General features: G+C 33.5%; 1 protein-coding gene across 1 annotated transcript; it reads left to right on the forward strand.

Moving 5' to 3' along the window:
* Positions 1-911: 911 nt before the first annotated feature.
* LOC131852475 (ionotropic receptor 75a-like) lies at positions 912-19,758 on the forward strand. Its single transcript, XM_059203139.1, has 15 exons — positions 912-1,053; positions 1,664-1,836; positions 3,397-3,553; positions 6,669-6,767; positions 8,826-8,911; positions 9,614-9,741; positions 10,810-10,867; positions 11,501-11,613; positions 12,643-12,851; positions 13,407-13,451; positions 14,041-14,225; positions 14,758-14,893; positions 14,974-15,136; positions 17,163-17,339; positions 19,686-19,758. Exons 1-15 carry the CDS (start codon positions 912-914, stop codon positions 19,756-19,758), a joined length of 1,944 nt encoding a protein of 647 aa, XP_059059122.1.
* Positions 19,759-22,253: the final 2,495 nt, after the last annotated feature.

The raw sequence follows: 22,253 nt of genomic DNA on the forward strand, positions 1-22,253 counted from the left end.
ATAGCACAGGGGACAAACAAGTCAGCAGATTATCTGATGGTAAGTGATTGTTATCGCCTATGAGCAACCGCAACACCAGGGCAAGTGCTTTGCCGACCATTTAAGAAGGAATAACATATTTTCTTGAAGGTATCGGTTCAGAAATACTATTGCTGGAAGGTGATTCCACAATGTGGTTGTGCAAAGCAAAACAAAAAAGAAAGAAAGAAAAGAGATAAATATATTAATTTGGCGCATACAAAATATTTATATCAAAACTTATAACAAGTAAAATAATGAATATATTTCAAAACAAAATTAATTATTATTTAAAAAAATACAGCTGCGACCAAACTGGTACGCAGCTTTATGTCTAGGCTGTAATACCCAAACACTAATTTTCAGTGGAACCATTTATTAATTAACTAACTTTTGCCCGCGGCATCTCTCGCGTTAATTTATCCAATTGTGGAATTTATCAAAATCCTTTCTTAGGGGATGCCTACGTTATAGTAGCTTTATGCATGCAAAGTCTCAGCCCGATCGGTTTAAAATTGACAAAGTTCCATACAAACTTTGATCCCCTATTTTATCCCCTCGGGGGTAGAATTAATCAAAATACTTTCTTAGCTTTAATACTTACCTGCCAAATTTCAGCCCGATCCATCCAATGGTTTGGGCTGTGCGTTGATAGATCACTGTGTCAGTCAGTCACCTTTGAGTTATATATATTTAGATTTAAAATATATAAATTGTTTACCGTTGCCTGCGTGAACATGCGCTGCTGGTGATACTTCTGATACGGTGTAAAAACTATCCATGGAAATTTTGCAAACAAATATTCTGACCGTACAACTGCGTACAATTCCGCACAAATATAAAAATGTAGTGCAAAACTGCTCCATTCATTTCGAGTCAATATTGCTTGCAGTATGAAGTGCACGATTGGATTAATATTCCTATTTCTACCAATTGTCCTAAGTCTGGATGACATGGACATGAAGTTTACTGTAAACTATTTCAAAATGAGATATATCAAAACATTATGTCTATTGGATTGCAAAAACAATACATGTAAGATCTTCATATTATTATTTTTTTATATTAATGAGACTTGGTCTTACTTCATCTGATGGTAAATGATGGCAAGACCTAAGATGTAGCGGCGCTTACCCATAAGAAATTTATTCACTATACACTTGAAAAATCCGGGGTCGAATTTCTCTGGAAACACAAAAGTTAGAAGTGTGTTCTGCTCTTTGGATTTTCTGTTTCGGATATGCAAAATAAACAACATTCGAAATCTTTTAAAAAAATTTACACAGTCAGTTGAAATTGCAGAATAAAATTTTCAAATAATATTCAAAATATTCATTATATATTCAAAATATCTTTATTCATGTAGGTCTATTACAGACTCTTATGAAATGTCAAATCTACCAATCAGTTCGGAATGATTTCGAGATGAGAAGAACTGACAAGAAACTCAGCTCGTATTCTTTTCAAATTAATATTATATATGTTTACTATAATACAGATTAATTTTTAAATTCAAACTTGGGAGAATAGAGTGATAATTTGAAACAATACTCATGAATATAAATGGCTGTCGCGTACGAGGACTCGAACTTACGACCATCAGTAGTAGGACCGTCAAATATAAACAAATTACCTTCTGTTTCAGGGAGCAAGAAATTGACGAAATATGCTAACGCACAGATGATTTCAGTATTGAATGTACAAATAGGCAAAACATTGAATTACGGCTTTATAGATGTTTGCTTAGAACAAAGGCTGCCTTCGATTGGAGTGTTCATAGACACGAATTGTGCACTCTATGAAAACATACTTGTCTATGTAAGTTAGTTGAAAATATATTTAGTAGGAATATATTCGTGACTCGATGGTCTAGTGCATTAGTACATTGTTTTAGTCCCCATGTTCTAAAGTTCGATTTTTCACACGGTATAAATATTTGTATTTATGAGTATGATTATTTGTATCATTCTGGGTGTTTTCTAAGTATTTACAAGTAAATATATTTCAGTAGTTAGTTATCTAGTACCCATAATAAAAGCTCTGCTTAGCTTGGGACTAGATGGCGCTGTGTAAATTGTCTTGAGATATTATTAAAATACAAATAGACAAAACATTGAATTACGGCTTTGTAGATGTTTGCTTAGAACAAAGGCTGCCTTCGATTGGAGTGTTCATAGACACGAGTTGTGCGCTCTATGAAAACATACTTGTCTATGTAAGTTAGTGGAAAATATATCTAGTATATTCGAGACTCGATAGTCTAGTGGATTAGCATACCGCTTTACTTTCGATGTTCTAAAGTTCGATTCTTCGCATGGTATAAATACTTGTATTTATAACTATAATTGTTTGTATCATTCTAGATGTTTTCTCTCTTATATGTATTTACGAGTAAATGTATTTAAGTAATCAGATGTCTAGTACTCATAATAAAAGCTCTGCTTAGTTAGCAACTAGATGGCGCTGTGTGAATTGTCCTGAGATATTATTAAAGTACAAACAGACAAAATATTGAATTACGGCTTTATAGATGTTTGCTTAGAACAAAGGCTGCCTTCGATTGGAGTGTTCATAGACACGAGTTGTGCGCTCTATGAAAACATACTTGTCTATGTAAGTTAGCTGAAAATATATCTAGTATATTCGAGACTCGATGGTCTAGTGGATTAGCATACCGCTTTACTTTCGATGTTCTAAAGTTCGATTCTTCGCATGGTATAAATACTACTCGTATATGTATTTGTACGAGTAAATGTATTTAAGTAATCAGATACTCATAATAAAAGCTCTGCTTAGTTAGCAACTAGATGGTGTTCTGTGAATTGTCCTGAGATATTATTAAAGTACAAACAGACAAAACATTGAATTACGGCTTTGTAGATGTTTGCTTAGAACAAAGGCTGCCTTCGATTGGAGTGTTCATAGACACGAGTTGTGCGCTCTATGAAAATTTACTTGTCTATGTAAGTTAGCTGAAAATATAATACAGTTATGCTTAGTAGAATTGACAGCCTCGGTGGTCTAGTTGATTAGTACACCGGTTTACTTTCGATAGTCGCAAGTTTCATTCCATGCACGATGCAAATATTTGTACTTATGAGTTTGTGTGTATCGGTCTGGGTGTTTTATATGTATTTACTAATTGATTACAACAATTATTTGAATTATTATCTTTACATAGCATAAAATAAAGTCACTTCCTGTCTGTTCGTTTAGACCTTACACAACGAATTTTAATGCAGTTTTTAGCAAAAGAAAGAGAGATTCTAGAGGAAGGTTTATATGTATAATACGTGAACACCCGAGTGATGCAGTAGCGGGTAGCTAGTTATAATATAAATAAATGAAATAGCAAAGTTCATAAACTTAATTTTTCAGGCATCTGAAAATACACGTTTCGACTCGCGACACAAATGGCTTTTAATTGATCATAACAAGAATAGTTCCAGTTTAGAAATAAATGACGATATTCTGGAAGCTCTTAATCATCTGAATTTAAGCCTGAATGCTGATATTGTAATTGGAAAATCTATGGGTAACATAGTTTTTTTAATAGCGCCTTCATATTTGATGAATGATGTTGATATATTACCTATATTTTATAATAAATTGCACTACATATTAGCATTGTTAATAATAACATTATTATTATAATTATAGTTCATTTTATTATTTATTTATTATATTATTATTATCTATAAAATATTCGTCATTTCATTTTATATTATGTATTATATAAAATGAAATGACGTTTGTTAGTCTCGCTAAAACTCAACACGGCTAGACAATTTTTGCAAATTTTGGTTTTGAAATATATAATCTGAAATGTATAACTCTAAAGCAGGCAATGCAATGCAATTTCTAAATATTTACTCACCACTTAAAGTGAGTAAGCATTTAGAAATTGCATGGGAAATATTAAAAACAACAATCTTATTTTCCTATATAAACTGTTCATACCTGCCAAACAGGATCCGTTCAGAAATTTATTGCGTAAATAAATTTCAAAAACTCTTTGACATATATGGGACACAGTCACCTAGATAGATCAAAATAATAATTGCATTTAATAATGTCTAGTAAGACAAATTCAATATTGTCTACTAATCACTGCTGTGTCTAAACTGTGTCACCCCACCTTACATTTTCCTATTGTTATTTAGTATATAAGATCATTATTTCTGTGTACACATTGTCAGTTTATTATCATCTGTAATATACATCGTCTCGACCAACAACATCGTATCATTCACCTGCAACAACATATTATTTAATTCTAAAGTGTACCTGAGTTCGCGGGGGTGATAATAGAATGGTGCATCCACCTGCGCTAACGGTATACGCTGGCTGAGCACCAGTGGAGAATAATAAGATGAATAAGGTCAGGTCAGTTAGCCCAATATAAAATGTGGCACGGTCAGGTCAACTAGTAACATCTAAAATTAATCTATTTGAATTGAATAGTCCATAAAATATAGATTGTACGAATAAGTCATAAGCAATCATATTACAACGGTAATAGAATATTAAAATATAGAAATTACAATAATATTCGTACATTTTCTTTTAATATAATAACTCCTTGTGATCCCGTCAATGTCTTGAATTATTGAATACTACTGAGACCTTTGCTACATTGCTATACTCAAATTATATAATGGAAATAATATTTTCTTTATTTCCTTATCTTCCTTTCTTTATCTTCATATTTCATTACATATAATAATATTGTAAAATTACACAACCATATTGTATCATCCTCCATTACGTAAAGAATACGATATTAAAACCTTCAACAAAAGATCTTATTCCTTCTTAAAAGACCGACAACTTCGCCTGGTATTACGGGTGCTCATGGGCGGCGATAAACATTTACCATCAGGTAGGCCGCAAGTTTGTTTGTCCCGTGTACTATAAAAAAATCGTAATGACTTAAAAGCTATACGTTTCGTCATTGCCTTGCCTTTATCCCATTATTTGTGGTCGGTGCAGTATGTCATTCTCTTCAACTAATCTCTATCGGCCGTCATATCTGAGCATACTCTCTTTCATATCATCTTTCACACAATCCATCCATCTTTTTTAGGGGGTCCTCTCCCTTTCCATCCATCCACGTTCATATTATACACTTTCCTTAAGACATGATCCTCGCATAACATGCCAATACCAGCTCAATCTGTTACCTCGCAACTGGCGCAACCTGCAAAATTCTTCGTACAGCATCTAAAAGTAACAAAATAATACAAATACATTAAGTAATAGTAAGACAAAATAACATATCTGTCTACTTACCGCTAAAACCACGGGTGGAATTTTGCAAAATATTTACTTAAATATGGTAGATCCATGTACGATAAGGAAGGCTTAGTAAACATAATAAGTATAAGAGAAATATTAATATTAAATATAATAAAATATAGCAATATATTATATAGGTAACTACCTTTTAATAAAATACCTACGCGTATTGATTAAAAATCGCTTCCACCGTATCTCCGCTTGATTATCAACAAAGAACCTCGCAAAAAAACCGATGAAGCGAAAAAATCCCTGTACCGTAAGAAAAACAGTGGAAAGTGTACGCTTCAAAAGAAATTGAAGTCGAATTTGGAAACTGTCAAAAGATGGCTCGATTTGGCATATACAAGGAATGGTAAACAATCCGACATCCATCTGATGGTAATTGGTAAACGTCGCGTATAAGCTTGAAAAATATCGTATGACGTACCCTCCGATCGATCCCCGTCCAATAAAAACGGGGATCGAAATTACGATGTTCTGAGCCGAGATTCAAACTAGGAGTGCCCTCAGATCGCCGCATCCGTCAGGCGGGAGTTCGCCTTCAACTGCTCCATAAGTCCTTCCGCGCGTTTGGAGTGCCATCTGCACTCGTCCAACAGTATTAGAGTAGTCCGAAAAAAAAACATGTGACGTCCTTATTACCTTTCGTGTTTTGTTATTCCGGGGGAATAAGATTTTATGTCCTTACCCTGTAATTTAACTGCTTTACCTCACTACTAGCTGTGCCCGCGACTTCGTTCGCGTGGTTATCAAAAACACTATCGCGATTATCTTTGGAAGCCCTCAAATATAAATAACTTTCCCCGTTTTTGCAACTTATTTCACAGATTCTTCGCTTCTAGTAGTCGTAGCGTAATATTATATAGATTGAAACGTTTCTTGACAAATGGACTATCCAACACACAAAAAATTCAATTCGAGCTAGCAGTTCTTGAGATTAGCGCGTTCAAACAAACAAACTCTTCAGCTTTTTAATATTAGTATAGATTCGATCGAATCAGCATTCAAAGCCTCTTGACGGCTTAAGTAGGTAGGCAGATATACCCACGCAGTGGATTTTAAAGTTACAAATATTTTATGTATAATATGTATGCATTTACAGAAAAAAATGTAAAATGTAGAAAAAATATTTGTATCAGTTGTCTAGTATTCATAAAACAACCTCTTCTTTGCTTGGGACTAGATGACGCTGTGTGAATTATTCATCATTCATTGTAATATTGATGACGCTGTGTGAATTGTTCAGGTATATTATTAATATAACTTATTGTGGTATTTATTTTATGTACTATATTATAATATTAATGGTATTATTTTATGTAAATAAATTTAATGGAACTTTGTTTTAGGATCTACCGTGTACAAACTCTATGATATTTATAATTTCGGAAAACTGCAAGGCGGTGAGTTAATAGCAGACGAGCTTGGAACCTGGTACATATATTCAGGTATATAAACGAAATATATCCTTTGGAAAGTACACACTCTATCATAAGGAGATAAAACCATCACTCCTAAGAATATCCTTCAATTCTTGTCCCTGATGGACCTAGGCAGCGAACTCTAAAAAAAGGGCGACACAATTGATCTATACAGGACGCAGTGCTGCAGGTTTAAGCAACAAGTAAAGCCAAACTCCTTAATAAAACATTATTTCAGTCTATATGCAATATTTATTTATATATATACTGTTTTAAACTTGACGCGGTCATTATTTATACGTATAATTAATAAAAATCACTCACAGAGTTCATTTTATAGGTATTTATTTGCTGAGTTGAAACTGGTCAGTTTACCCGTGATCATGGTGGTTGAAACACTACCGAAATATCGGGAACTCAGCAAATAAATATAAAACCTGGTAAGATCCCGTGATTTTAATTTATATGTGCCCAAAATATTAGGTGTTATGCAGACAGAAAAAACTGTTACGGTAGCCGACTGTACATTTATATGTAATCCTTTTATTAAGCTACTTACCTAACTATAAGTCATTATTACTGACTTTAAATTAGATAATTACCGCGGCGGCCAGGTGGCTTGGTATAGTTTTTTTATTGTAGATTTTGTAGAAATGAGAAAAATTTGTAACATTACTATGTTGCTTTATTAACAATTAAGAACCCCCCCATTTTTGCTCGGGTATTTCATTATACAACCCTTTTTTTTTAACAAGGGGAAATACGTTATGGAGTCCCGCACGCCCCAGGGGAGATATACTGGTACTGCCGGTCTCCTACCGGCTAAAACCCCTTGGTGTCCTCCGCTATCTGTTAGCGCCAGGGTCACGGGATCGACATAACAGTCCACCGTGACCCCGGCAGCGCAGACTCTGCAGCCTCCTCCTCCTCGTCTAGGACGTGCGCTGACACCACGCGCGGCTACTCCCGGCCTCACCCTTCTTAGGTGACGGCAGACGGCCCCACGTCTGCCGCCGTGAGGCATGTGCACATTTAATGTACACAACCCTAATGAATTATACACCTTTCTCAAAGGTTACTCTGTTGCTGGATAAAAGCTGCATGAAAATTCTCTCAGTAGTTTTGACATTATTACAAATAGATGGAGCGGTGGACTTTGTTTTGTATGTATAGATATTATATTTATTTATTTTAGTATAGTTAAATTAATAATAAAAACTTGATAGATAGATAGATAGATAAGTTCTTTATTCAACAATTACAAACCCATAGCATACATGAGATACATTTTATAAATAGAAATAAAGTTTACAAATTCAACAATACTGAAATATAATATTACAAAATAAAATAAAAATGGAGGTGGCTTTATGTGTCGCAATGATGAAGAGGCAACTCAGCATGAAGCTACAGATAAGTCTGCAGCGCTGATATTCTGTTGGCTTCTGTAATTAAATACATACTTACATACAGATGATTCTTGATCATAGTTTCTTTCAAAGGAGTACGGATAGATCGGCAAGGAAACCAGCACGGTTCTCTTCCTTAAGCATGCTACTTTTAATATAGCTAAATAAATCATTACATAATATAAAACAAAGTCGCTGTCGCTATTTGTCCGTATGGTTAAATCTTTAAAACCACACAACGAATTTTGAAGCTGTTTTTTTAATAGATAGAGTGATTCATGAAGAAGGTTTATATACAGCCAACCCTCCTATAACGCGGTACTCTCAGAACGCGGTTTCCATATAACGTGGAGCTGAAATTGCGACAGCCCTCCTATAACGCGGTACTCTTACAGCGCGGTTTCCGTTCAACAACGTCCCATCAGTTCTTTCCGTGCACCCAATGAATGGTTTTAACTGGATATGTTTATATCAGCGTGGTTCACGGGTGGGGCTCCTCATGCGCTATCTTCCACTTCTATTAACTAAATAGTTTCGCATCGACAGCGTGCCATGCGTGTGTGTGTCTAACGAAACTGTAACATGAAAGATATACATATATGATACATGTACACTCGGGCGAAGCTTTATTTATGTACTTTTTAGCTAGTAGATAATAATATAAACTTTATTTCAGGAGTTGATGACAAATTAAAAATAAACGACTATAAGTACTATCGCCGATGGAATTTCCAACAAATACCTTTGAAATTAATAACAGTGGTCAGTGTTTGCATGTAATTATATTATGTATGGTATTAGTAGTTTTATGGATGACTAACTGTTCCCGCGACTCCGTCCGCGTGGAATTTAACTGTATTTTTCTAAAATAAAAGTGGCCTAAGTTACTCCTTATTAAATCAGCTACCTGCCAAAAAAGTCCCGTCAAAATTCGTCCGGCCATTTCCGAGATTAGCCGTAACGAACAGGACAGACAAAAATAGTAAAAAATATTACTTTGGTGTATGTACCGTTTTTATATTCATATGCATGTAGTAAAAAACGGTTATTTCAATATTACAAACAGACACTCCAATTTTATTTCCTTCCATCATCAGCCAAGTGATGGTGGAAGTTCCAGGGTGGATATGAATAATAATCTGACTCCAATTTTAAATGATTATATTTTAAAAAGTAACAAATATATTTTATGCATACGTAGTGGATGTCGAAGAGGTTGTTCTAAGTGAAGATGTTATTACTATCATCATCATCATCATCATCATTATCATCTCAGCCTGAAAGACGTGCTGCTGAACGAAGGCCTCCCTCAAAGATCTCCACGATGATCGGTCATGCGCTGCTCGCATCCAGCCTTCCAGCGATCTTGACCAAATCGTCGGTCCACCTTGCCGGACGCCGGTTATTAGTGTGATAATTAAAAAATTTCTTATTATTAAACATTTCATCATTCATCCATTTTAGATGTCCAAACCTCCAAAAGAGTTTGATCCCAAAATAATAGCAGACACAAAACCAAACGCAAACATACCAGTTATTACGATAACTGGTAACATAATTCTGAATGTTATAGCTGAAATACACAATTTCAGGTACGTAAAGTTATCATTGTTATTATTTTTAATCAATTGATTCATTCCTATTAGTTTTACAATATCTACTAAAGCATAAAGTTGTTAAGTATGTTATTTAGAAATACATATAATCTTTATTCAAATAAACTCATTACAAGCATTTTGAATAGTCATATTTTGATTCTACCACTCATTTGGAATGCAGATTCATCACAAGAAGAATGAGCAAGAAACTTGTGTGTTGCTCTTTTTAATAGATGTTTTTTATATAAATAATTACAGTAAAACAAGTGAGAGGCATGCGATAATCAACATAGAAATCGATACGCACTCATTATTAGTGTAATCAGATAATATTGTCAGTGCTGTGGATTTTAAGTTTTTCTATAAAAACATTATTATCGTTAACGAATTCTTCAATTTTATAGTAAGCTTTTTTGCAAAGGAACTGTTTTATTTGACATTTAAATCTTTTTTCTGGCAGATTTATAACAGACTCTGGTATTTTATTGTAAAACCTTACGCAATTGCCATAAAACGAATTACTAACTTTAGCCAAACGATATTTAGGTAAAATCAATTTGTTATTGTTACGTAAGCTTTTATTGGTGGAATCACTAACTCTTTTGAAACTGTCTATATTCTTCCTGACTTATTTGTCTCTAATATCGGGCTACCAGTCGAATTTAGAAAATCCTTTTCGCAAAAGATTGTAGACCACTATTATGCCTATATAGACTAACATATATATGAAATAATAATATAAATATCAATTATCTCTGTAGTCACGGCATTGACAACGGACACCACGGTGCACCGATACATCACCCCCTTCAGACAGTAATCCTCCTTCATGAATCTGGACAGCATGTTGCTGGGGACCCGGGTTACATATACTTTGAAACTCGAGTTGTGGAATCGACTGCATCACCCTCAAAATAGAATAGGAGTATTATTTTAGTCGACCATGTCCAGCTCCTTATTACTTATCTAAACCATACATATAACCGTAAAAATTTAATTCTATCAACCATGCGGTTTTCACCTGCATCCAGTATTAATAGTAACAATGTATTTTATTTCCAGATTTATATACACAATAACCGACAGGTGGCTTGGTGATTTTAGCAGAAACAGCTCTAAGGTATTAAGAAACAAATTTCAATAAGCAACTACACTAGTTAGCAATTTGTTAATAGATTTATCATTATAATCATATTATAACCAGGGGCGGATCTATCTAAGGCCTTACGGCTTTGTGGATACAAGGGACCCTCAGGCCCCACTGTAAATAATATCCGATATTTTGAATTAAAAATAATCTGAAATATTAAAAAAATCTATCATAACATTGGCGACCCTGAGATCAATCTACTCAGGCAAGTTCACGTCTATAGAACGGAGAATTCCCAGTCGTTTGTTTTTGGTTATTGTTTTTTTTTTAGTTGAGTAATGTAATTGCCACATGGTGTTAAGTCCGCCAAATATACTTTACTATATATGTGTGCATTAAAGTTAAATAAAGAAAAAAATTATTAGGTAGGCCCGTAACTAGTTTTAACAAATTCACAATCCGCCCCTGATTAGAACGACTCAACATCATCCCACTATTGCGCACTCATCTCTCCATACACATCGCTGCAAATAATTAAAACTCTAATCGTCTAGCTTCACAAGACCTAATATTACTAACTATTATTCATCAACACTAATTCACGTATAGTTTTGGGTCCGAAACTTTACAGTTCCAATAATGCTTGAGAAACTTTGTTCGCAGGTAGTTGCGAGCTCTCTGTACTTCCGAACCCAAGACATCTCTCCAGTGATCAGGTTTATTAACGAAACTCTGAAGAGGATTGACATTATACACCCTCCTTTGACTTCCATAGAGTAAGTTATGAAGTTATTGGAGCTCTGGCCATAATTTATGGAGGCATACCACTGTTAAATAGTAAAGCCAATACGCAAACTATATTGAATTGAATAATAAGTCCTGTTATCTTAAAGCTTGTATTTGTGTAGATTGTGTAATAGACGTCACGATTTTACAGTTGGTCAGTCGTCCAATTAAAAAAAAACATAAAAATTATACCTATTTTTAAAACAAAATAATTTAATCCTGCATCGGATAAACAAGAAGAAAAACTCACAAAAAACTATCGTTCGGGAATGTGAATTCTCACAGTACATCTTATTACTGAGACCAATTATAAAATTTACGAAAATCAGCAATGGCCGATGCTTAACCTTTTTGATTTAACCGATGTAACCATCAGCCATCTCGTACCTAAAACTATTATTAAATTATAATTTTTATAAATCTAAACTTAAATAGTTCAAACAACTTAACTTAAAATGCTAATATATATGTATACGCCTTATGGTATGGTGGTATGCTCTGGATTAAATAATCTTTTGAGTCTAGTCTAAGTAGTTCTTTAGAGTCTATTGATACACATATTATGTTTGCAGCAGCGTGGATAGATGGTTTTGAAGCCATAATACGAAATATAACTGCATCACTGATGTGTAGAATTCGTGGGAGCACAAAGAGCCTCGTAAACACCACATACATATACACCAATATGTCAGATTGTCCACTTCAGAGGCACTGGATATCGCTGTAATGCAGCGATATCCCACCCAGGGCTTCCGGGTGCGGACCCAGGGCTTCCGGACGTGGACATAGACATAAATATAAATATATGAATTAAATATATAAAATTGTAATTTACTAACATAGTTTATAAGTTATTTACTAATATTAATATGGATACATATCCGAAATAAATGAAATAATAACAATAAAAATATTTATATTCGGAAAAATTAATTTGAACAATCGTACATATGTTTATCCTTGTAACAGATTCTCTAAGAACGTCGTCACATGTAAGATTCATGTAACTTTTATTTCAGAACAAGATATTACTATAGAATACCAACATATGGCGTTGGCAAACTCCAAAACCAATTCTTGAGGCCACTTAGTGCGGGAGCGTGGTTGAGTGTGTTACTTGTTGTGACATTATGCTCAATTTTGTTGCTACTCTCGGCTATTTTGGAACAACGATCATTCTCAGGGCAATATGCAGTATTTTCGGTTATTGCGTCGATTTGTCAGCAATGTATGTATTTCAACTTATATATAAGAAAATTCTCGAGGCAAACCAAGGAAGGGATGGGAAGATGTTGTTGCTAGGGACATGATATAGTGTGAGGTCTCTGAAGACGATGTCCGGGACAGGATAAAGTGGCGGACAAAGATAGGGAAAGCTGACCCCACCACCATGTGGGATATATAGCCAGGAAGAGAGAGAGAGAGAGAGATATAAGAAAATTCTCGTATCACAATGTTAGTTACCATACTCCCTCGAAATGGCTTGACCGATTTTTATATGCGTATTCTGATATGATATTATAGGTCTGAGAATCGGCTACTAACGAATTTTCGTACTTCTAAGTGATAAGGGTTGTCCACTAACATTTTGTTTTATTTTTCGATTTTTTTATATAGCATTTAAAAATACATACAATCCTAAATTTTCACCCTTCTATCACCAACCCCAAGTTTTTAATAGCGATTTTAATTTATATGGCAAAACAACGACAGTCAGATTGTATTTATATACTTATATATCATAGTCGTATCCAGGATATATATTAAAACATTTTTTCTACAGATTTCGAAGATAATGACGTTAATACAAGAAGGAGATCATCATTCGGTAAGAATAACTATATCACGTTACAGAGAGGTTAAGTTTGTAAGGTTGTGGGCGTAATCTCTGGATTTACTAAACCGATTTAGAAATTTCTTTGTGTAATAGAAAGCCATGTACTTTGTGAGTATGTAATAAGCTATATAAAATGACTAACAGAATCGGAGCTGCAATGAAAATTATTGCAAAAACGTGGAAAGTCTTGCTAAGTTGCGCAGAACAGATGGTAGATTAATAAAATCAAAAATGTAATTTGTTTTTGGAAACCTTTCACATGTTACGTATTTGATAAATTATATCTTAATTCAGATGATATGATTAAAATTGGAATATATAATATATGCTTAGTTGATATCAAGCTGAACAATTTATTAACCTTATGACATAAATATTTTATTGCAATATGATAAACATACTTTCTTTCAACATCTGAATTCTACATTAGTCTTCGATATGGAATGTACTAGAAACATAAAAATGACTGCATCACTCTTTTAATTTACGATAAATGATCTCACGAAATGAATTACCTCTAAGTGAATTGCCTCTTCATTTCTAATTTTGAATTATTTCTATAAACCATTCGTAATTACAGCTCGCGAAGTTACAATATTTATAACTGGTATCTTCTGCGTCCTCATTTATAACTACTACACGAGCAGCGTAGTCAGCTGGCTGCTAAATGCTCCACCGCCTTCAATTACTTCGCTGGAGGAACTGTTGGAGAGTCCTCTGGAGCTGATCTTTGAGGATATTGGCTATACAAGATCTTGGTTGCAGGTAAAGTCACTAACTAAAAAGTAATAAATTAGCATCGTTAACAATATCTAAAGTATGGAGTCTTTTGACGGTTTAGGTGGTCTAACAGTGTAGTACACCACATTTCCTCCGATAGTCGCAGGTTCAATACTTCGCATAGTATCAACAGTTGTATTCAAGAGTACGCTAAAGCTAGGGGTAAAGCTAAGGCAGTGTGCTTAAACATAAGACCACCGAGATCCTCAATTAAACAAATCAGCACAAAATAACTATTAAATTGTATTAACACTAGCAGAACTATAGGTAAAATTAGTGATTAGTCCATGCGTATGGTATTGAATCAAGGCACTTTGACTTTAGATATCGCCTTAATAAATGAGCACTTCCAAAACGTTGCCATTTTATGGATTATTATAAGAGAAATCTTAATTCGGTAGACAGTTTATGTGATTGTAATTTCTATGCGTATGAATGAACTCATCTCATACCAATAGCTCAATCGAAGTAAGATACAAATCATATCCTGCACTGACTTATTATATTACACTTACAGACTCCTTCATATTACTGCAATAAACGGAACGAAAAAGTAGAAGATCTATTACGCAAGAAGAAAGTATTAAACAAAAAGCAAAGTTCCCCACTGTTGGAACCGGTTGAAAAAGGAATAGCAATGGTCAAATCTGGAGGTAAGTAAACCACGATACTGGATAATGCATCTTATAACCTTAAACATAAGAATGTATATGTAAATTAATTATTTCATTAGGTTACGCTTACCATATGGAAGTGGATAATGCCAATAGATTGATCTCTAAATCTTTTACTCAAACGGAATTGTGCGAACTTGGCTCCTTGCAGTCTATGGATAAAACCAATTTATACGCCTGTTTGCAGAAAGACAGCCCCTACAAAGAATTCTTTGCATGGAGGTAATTAAAAATAAATGATTATTATGACTCTCTGGTTAATATATATGCGGTCGAAGTGGCAACGAGAGACATAATCTCTCTACAATCTTCCAAAAAATCTTGGCCTATCTAGAACTGCAGTAAGTTCTATACTAGAATGTGTATCTAAAGCTGCACTAGTAGGCTCCTATCAGATTTAGCTGGGCAGGGAGAAAAATACGAGTGGTGAGGGTGACTGTTGGCCTACCTCAGCAAGGAGCCCCTTAAACCTACACCCGGATCACAAGTCTCGGGAAGTTTCCTTACTTGGAGTTTCTCTCTCTGCCATACACAAGACATACGACCCGGCACCCGCACGGAGAATCCAAGGAATGCTAAGTTAGACTCTTATTTGGTTCAAACTTCAACGATTTCAAAAAAAATCGCATTATGCCATCCAATGAGAATAAATTAATAAATTACAAGAATTTAATATTATTCACATCATTTCATTAATAGCGAAAAATAAGTAGCAAAGCAAAAATTTTAGTAAAGCAAATTTATTACATTCAAGTAATTTATGACTACAGAAGTCTATCATACTAGCATTAGGTTTTTGTATGAATTTGTAGACGTTTTTCATCATTACATAGTAAAAAACAAAGTCGCTGTCGCTGTCTGTCCGGCCCTATGTATGCTTAAATCTTTAAAATTACGTAACGGATTTTGAAGCGATTTTTTTAAATAGATAGAGTGATTCAAGAGGAATGTTTATATGTACACCCGGGGAAAGCCGGGTCATGTAGCTATCTATTAAAAATTTCGTGTCCATTCTTTGATCATTCTAGAATTATTTTTATTTTTTTTATTTATTTATTTGAGCTACCAACAAGACATACACTATGAGGTTACAATTATTATAACTTGCGAAGAGTTCAGGTATATAGTGTTGACTTAATTACTGGTTTATTATGTCTACAATAATTGATAGAGACAGCAAAAAAAATAAAATGATAATATCTTTATTCATGTAGGTATAGCTATTACAGACTCTTCATCATCATCATCATCATCGCAGCCCGGAAGACGTCCACTGCTGGACAGACTCTTATGTTATGTCAAATATACCGTCAGTTCAGAATGCTTTATTTTCCGTAAACCCTGAGAAAAAAACTGGCTGTGTCCATTGTTTCGTGCATAAAATTTAAAGATTAAGTATGCTGATATATAAGCTATATTATTGTAAAGTTTCATTAAAACGCATTCAGTAGTTTTAGCGTAAAAGAGTAATAAACATCCATCCCCCATCCACACTTCCGCGTTTATAATATTAGTAAAATGATAGGAGATTCACGTAAAAGTGTGGAAATTGTGTAACTAATTCAATATAATCACATATTATGAGATATAGTAAGTATATAGATAAAAAATATGATTATATGTATTGTTCTTCTGATGTATAAGCTATATTATTGTAAAATTTCATCAAAATCTTTTTTTTTTTTACTACTCTAGTCCTGTTGGCCTTTACAGCTTGACCGGACGATACCAAAATTCGTTCAGTAGTTTTACATGACAGAGTATCAAACATCCATCCATCGTATGGATGGATTTTGGATGAAATTTACAACTTATGTATTATTCTGTTAAAATCCAAGAAGTTTTTGCGTGTAAGAGTGACAAACATCCATGCATCTATCCAAACTTCCGCGTTTATGATATTGACGACCTCGGCGGTCTAGCGGGCTAGCACACCGCTTTACGGCCGAAGGTCGCGGGTTCGATTCCCCGCACGGCCCAACCATTTGTATTCATGAATATGATTGTTTGTATCGGTCTGCGTTTTTTCTATGTATAATATGTATGTATTTACAAAAAATCTATGTATATGTATCAGTTATCTAGTATGCATAACACAAGCTTTAGCTAGCTTAAGTTGGGTCTAGATGGCGCTGTGTGAATTGTCCTGAGATTATTATTATTATTATTTTTATATATTCTCTCGCTTTTAGCTGGTTTTTTTTTTTAATAAAGTGTATAAATATTCCTGTTTATAACATGATTTCAGTGTCGCTAGATTGTTAGAACGCGGGATAGTTTCATGCATACAACGGCGCACTCGTTCTCAAGAGGTGAAATGTGAGGGTAGTTCACCCAGAGCCTTGGCATTGGGTGGAGCTGCTCCTGCTTTCTTATTACTGGCCTTTGGATACTTGCTAGCTACTGTAATAATGTTGCTAGAAAGGTATGTAACGTGGAAAGTTAACAAACGCTGGCGGTCGATCGGTAACACGTAATACTATCGAGGTGCATGAGGTGTGCGGAGCGCGGTGCTCGATTTTGAAATAAACTACTATATATATATTTATATATATATATATATATATACATGACTAAGATAGTACATATACAATGTAATATAGGATATTAAAAGGCGAAAAAATTATAAAAAATTTGTACATCTACGGAATGAGCGGTAAATTAAAAATAATTATGACTATTCAAAAGTATTTGAATAAAGGAGTTTCTAGTATGTTATCCTGAGCTATTACAATGTAAAAATTGTTGTATACTATACTGGCTAAGCAGAAGTGTATTTTATATTCTAAATAGAATAAAATAGAATAGAATAGAATATAATTTATTCAAATAAACTTAATTTAAGCACTTTTGAATAGTCATAACAATTTGTTTTTATCTACCGCTCGTTCGGAAGCTGTCTCATCACAAGAAGAACGAGCAAGAAACTTGTGTGTTGCTCTTTTAAATAATCCTTGTAAGTTTACATTTACAAGTCGAAACGTGTGAATACGAATTACCAACCAGCACTAATTTGTTTGGGTCAAATATAAAGATACAATAAGATTGAATCAGACGTAGTGATAAGAGCAGACCAGTCCGTAGGGACTGGTCTGCTCTTATCACCCGAATTTTCGGGAACGACCACTAAATAATAATTTATATTTATCTTTCATTGTACATTTAGTTTATACTTCAACAATGTCTTGAATCGTTCCTAATATATGTTATCCTCCGTATAATATGTATTTTTATATATTTTCTATTTACCAATATACAGATAAAATAAATATATAACGAATTATTATTAAAAAATATTTTTTTCTTGCTTAACACTCTAGCTAACCGGCCCGGCTATATTGCTGAATTAAAATCTGTTACGTAGTTTAAAAGATCTAAGCGAACAGACAGCTGACTTTTTTTATATTATGTAAAGATTGTATATGAACTAATGAATATGAACACTAGGTATCCAGCAAAATGAGGGTATGTAAATATTGCATTCATGACACTAAAATTTAGATTAATACCCTATTTAGACTCTAAATGTTAGTGGATGGGATAGGATAATATAATATTAGTCTAAATAGGATATTAGTCTAAATTTTAGTGTATACCCCAATAGGGTAGTTAGGGCTATTATCGACTATTGAGGACATGAAGACTATTTAAAAGTTTATTTGAATAAAGGTTTTTCTATTCAATTATCCGTCAATAGTCAACAATGGTCCTAACTAATACCCTATTGGGGTATACCCTAACATTTAGGGTATACCCCATCACCAAAAGCCGGACCGCAATTTATCACAAAATATCAAAAGCAACATTGCCAATAACACTATCCGTCGTCCACATACGAATGACATAAATCAATTTACAGGACATAATTTATTGGTCGTTCCTGAAAATTAAATACAGGAATCACTGAAAAGTAATATTCCGCATGAAAATTATTTTCGACTTGCTGTTCGCCGCGACGTCATCCGCGTGGAATTTAACTTTCATTTTCTAAAATAAAAGTAGCCTAAGTTACTCCTTATTACATCAGCTACCTGCCAAAAAAATTCCCGTCTAATCGGTCCAGCCATTTCAAAGATTACCCTGAACAAGCAGACATTTTTATATATAGGACATCTTATATCATCATTACATAGTAGAAAATGAAGTCGCGGTTTCTATCTGTCCGTCTCTATGTATGCTTAAAACTACGCAACGGATTTTGATAGGCGGTTTTTTTAGTAGATAAAGTAATTCTAGAGGAAGGTTTATATATATAACTAGCTGTACCCGCGACTTCTTCCGCAAGGAATTTTATTTTATTTTTCTAAAATAAAAGTAGCCTAAGTTATTCTTTATTACATTAGCTACCTGCCAACAAAAGTGCAGTTAAAATCGGTCCAGCCATTTCAAAGATTAGTCGGAACAAACAGACAGACAAACAAAAATTGTAAAAAAAATATTTTGGTGTATGTACCGTATTTATATTCATATGCATGTAGTATAAAACGGTTATTTATATGTATAGATGTATAGCTTATACAGTATCTTTTTGGTTTCCACGCTCCCAGCCCCCAAGATACAGATCTGACCTAGTTTGGGGACTACAGATAATATAAATAAAATATTGTATTATACTAAATATGTAAATGTTAATCTATATAAACAATTAAATAGTAAATTCAACCAAGTAGAAAGGACTAGAAATTCTACAGCGCTTTGCTATTGAAAATTATTTCAAATACAATTTAATAAGGTCTCTTCCTAATTGACAATACTGTTGTTATATTTACAGGCTTGTACAAAGAACAAAGGAACGAGTGGAGGTTGGGAAATGGTTAAATGGTGAAAAGAGAAAATGTTATTAATATACATAATATTTACTACTAAATTAGGAAAATTAATCTAATATATAAAATATTTACAATAATGTAGAAGAACACTCGAAAAAAAATTCGAATAAATGACAACCAAAGTGTAGTTAATAAACAATAAAATATTTATTAAAATAGTGATGTATAAACGAGTTGCAAGTAAAGTAGTTTAAAATTTATTTTTAATTGTATAAAATTATAAAGTTTAATAGTTAATTTTTTTAGCAAATATATTTGTAGTTAAATATTGTTAATGTAACTAAAACATTGTAATTTATCACTAAAATTTGTTTATTTCTAGATTAATTCAACTGACTTAGTTGAGTTGTATATTTTATGGAATTAGATGTTAATTTGAGGACGTCCATATCATTAAATAAATAAATAAATTACCCTGGACAGTTAACACAGTGCCATCTATAGTGCCACGATAAGCAAAGCTTGTGTTATAGGTACTATACATATGATATAAAAACTATAATGTTTTTCCTGTAACTACACATACAAAGTACTTAAAATACATATACAATATACTTAGAAAACACCCAGACCGATACAAACAATAATACTCAGGAATACAAATGTTTGCACCGTGCGAGGAATCGAACCTACGACCATCGGGGCTTAGGAATGATCCAAGATCCTCAACTAACATAAGAGAGCACACACTCAATAAAGATGTTGTAGAAATATGTAGTAAAACTATTTATGACTGGAAAAATGTATTTAATGCTAAGATGGTAGAGAGTGAAGTGACAATTATATAATTTTGTTTTTATAGTTTTGATTAAAAAATACAAGAAAACTTTAATTATACTAGATGAAAACCCGGCTTCGCTCGAGTGAAATGTGGGTAGATATTTCTTATTATTACATAAGTCACAGATCTTTGTGATGGATTTTTTGGCGCGAACGAACGCGATCTGTTGATTGGCGAGGCGTATCTAAGAGCTAATATGAAATAGAACGTTAGATAGTGAAATGAAAAGATGGCGACTGCGGTTTGTTTGTCATTGTTATTGGAATTTAACGAAATACTCCATAATCCGAATTTTGCGGATATATGTTGTCGACTCGAATTGAATATTTTTTTATGTTTTGTTATTTATATAAGATTTCGATCGAGTCTACCGTACGACTTGACGAAATTATTAATATAGATTAATATCAAAAGAGTTTCTCAACATATCCTCCCGTTATCAAAACATATATATATATATATATATATAACAAAATACAACCTAACAAAAGAGCTATATGTAGTCTATACCATAGAGTTACTATTTACAGTTTTATGTATATTTCAATAAAAAATTGTAGTAATAATAATAATAATAATATAATAATAATCTTAGGACAATTCACACAGCGCCATCTAGACCCAAGTTAAGCTAGCTAAAGCTTGTGTTATGGGTCCTAGATAACTGATACAAATACATAGATAATTTTGTTTTTTTTTAGTAAATACATACATATTATACATAGAAAATACCCAGACCGATACAAACAATCATACTCATGAATACAAATGTTTGTGCCGTGCGAGGAATCGAACCCGCGACCATCGATCGTAAAGCGGTGTGCTAGACCGCTAGACCACCGAGGTCGTCATAATTAACCCTAAGTAATAATTAACCCTTTACAATATAATGAAAAATCCTGAAAAGGCAGTTTGGTTTTGGTTCAGTTCTATTCATGATACAAACAAATATATTTTCAATATAAATTTACATATCAAAGAGTTAACCCCAGTATTGTATCAGCGCGAGCGGTTATAATATAGTTTCGTAATTGCTTCTCGCATGGACGGACATGTGAAAAGCTGTATATATTGAGTAATTATAAGTACGACGACCTCGGTGGTCTAGCGGTCTAACACACCGCTTTACAACCGATGGTCGCGGGTTCGATTCCTCGCACGGCACAAACATTTGTATTCATGAGTATGATTGTTTGTATCGGTCTGGGTGTCTTCTATGTATAATATGTATGTATTTACAAACAAAATATCTATATATATGTATTAGTTATCTAGTATCCATAACATAAGCTTTATCTAGCTTAACTTGGGTCTAGATGGCGCTGTGTGAATTGTCCTAAGATTATTATTATTATTTGATTTATTTCTATATTTGAGTATATCTGGCAAAAGCATTGGTGGTGTAATGGTTTAGTATACTGCCTTACTTCTGACGGTTGTGGGTTTGATTCTTCGCATCGTACAAACTCGAGAATATTATTTTGTATTAGTGCAGTTGGTTTCAATATATAATATTTATTTACAAAAAAAAATGTATCTCAGTATTTATGTCAGTATAATATCCGTAACTCAAGCTCTGCTTAGCTTGGTACTAGCTCAATATGGTGTTCTCCAAATGACGACAAATTTAAACAAACAACTATAATTTTCAAATCACGTCCTCAATTCATAGCAACTCATTTCTGCTATTTATTACATTATTGATAGAAATATTGAGTGGATTACATAT

Source organism: Achroia grisella, unplaced genomic scaffold (assembly GCF_030625045.1).
Source record: "Achroia grisella isolate CSIRO2021 unplaced genomic scaffold, CSIRO_AGI_Agris_v1 utg853, whole genome shotgun sequence".
In the NCBI taxonomy this organism is placed as follows: domain Eukaryota; kingdom Metazoa; phylum Arthropoda; class Insecta; order Lepidoptera; family Pyralidae; genus Achroia; species Achroia grisella.